Source organism: Belonocnema kinseyi, chromosome 5 (genome assembly GCF_010883055.1).
Source record: "Belonocnema kinseyi isolate 2016_QV_RU_SX_M_011 chromosome 5, B_treatae_v1, whole genome shotgun sequence".
Lineage (NCBI taxonomy): Eukaryota > Metazoa > Arthropoda > Insecta > Hymenoptera > Cynipidae > Belonocnema > Belonocnema kinseyi.
Genome location: NC_046661.1, coordinates 17214146 through 17215275, shown reverse-complemented (window position 1 = coordinate 17215275; position 1130 = coordinate 17214146). Strand labels below are relative to the sequence as shown.

General features: G+C 54.0%; 1 protein-coding gene across 1 annotated transcript; it reads left to right on the top strand.

Annotated features, from left to right (window-relative positions):
* The first annotated feature begins 478 nt into the window (after positions 1-478).
* Positions 479-847, top strand: LOC117173545 (activity-regulated cytoskeleton associated protein 1-like). Its single transcript, XM_033362185.1, has one exon. The coding sequence runs from the start codon at positions 479-481 to the stop codon at positions 845-847; it is 369 nt and encodes a 122-aa protein (XP_033218076.1).
* The last annotated feature ends 283 nt before the right edge of the window (positions 848-1130 follow it).

Below are 1130 nucleotides of genomic sequence, written 5' to 3'. Positions count from 1 at the left end.
CTCAACCAGCCGAGAACGAAAAAGGGTCTCAGGATAGATCAAACTCGCCACCACCAGCCTACAATAAGGCCGCAGCCAGGCCAACAGATTCAACATCTGCGCGGGGCAGAAGCCGCTCGTTGCAACGGCTAAACAGAAACTCCAATCGGGTGTTGTTCCAAGAACCCGAAAGAGAACTAGAACCGCTGCCAGGGCCAAGCAGCATGCCGGATCCAACAACATTCATATCGAGGGTTCCAAAACCGCCGGCAATCAGGAGGGATATGCCAGTACCGCCGGCAATACTGACAGAGGCCCGATCGCCGCTGGCAGCACCAACCACAGTACCACTGCCAGCAACACCACCTGCCGCTTGAGGACGCCCGATGTTCCAATACCGACGTTCGCAGGATAAGACCACGAGGATCCTGCCATCTTTCTGAGCTAGTGCGAAAACTGTTTCGCCGAAGCAGCAATCGAATCGGCACTGTGTTCCAGGATGGTGAATAAGTGCCTCACCGACAAAACGGCTAAATGGTACGAGGTGTACCGAGGACTATCTCTACCATGGGAGAAATTCAGGTCGCTCATCACTCAACACTACGCCGGGGTCTCAACACTCAACAAGCTCCAAATCAAATTGTACGCGAATAAGCAGGAGGACAAAGAAGCTGTAGGGGTATTTCTTCAAAAGAAATATCTGCTGGCATTACGAATGCTACCCACCGCCAGTGAGGAGCAGGTTAATGGCCATCTCATGGAATCGCTCAAGCCGAGCATCCGGAGAGTGTTGCGTGCAGCCACAATATCATCTTTCGAGGATCTAATGGAGAGAGCTCTACAAGCCGAATCCAATGAGGCCATCTAGACCTCCAAGAAGCCTGCAGCAACAAAAACAACAGCTGCCAATAACCAGCCTACAACCACCGCCAGGGCCCTGTCTGCGCCAAGACCACCACCGCAGTGCCACTAATGTCCAGACAGGCACTTTCACCGGGATTGTTCAATACTAAAAACTCGGCAGCCTGATGTAACCCCAGCAAACTGGCGGACACAAGCCGCGGAGGGTGAAGCCGCGCCTCCGGCACCAGCATCAACCGCGCCAGCTTCATAAGGCTGCCTGCGCAAGCAGCAGCTACCGAGATGGAAGA

Excerpts from the sequence above, each read along its gene's own strand:
- LOC117173545 (XM_033362185.1), top strand. The coding sequence starts at position 479 with ATGGTGAATAAGTGCCTCACCGACAAAACGGCTAAATGGTACGAGGTG.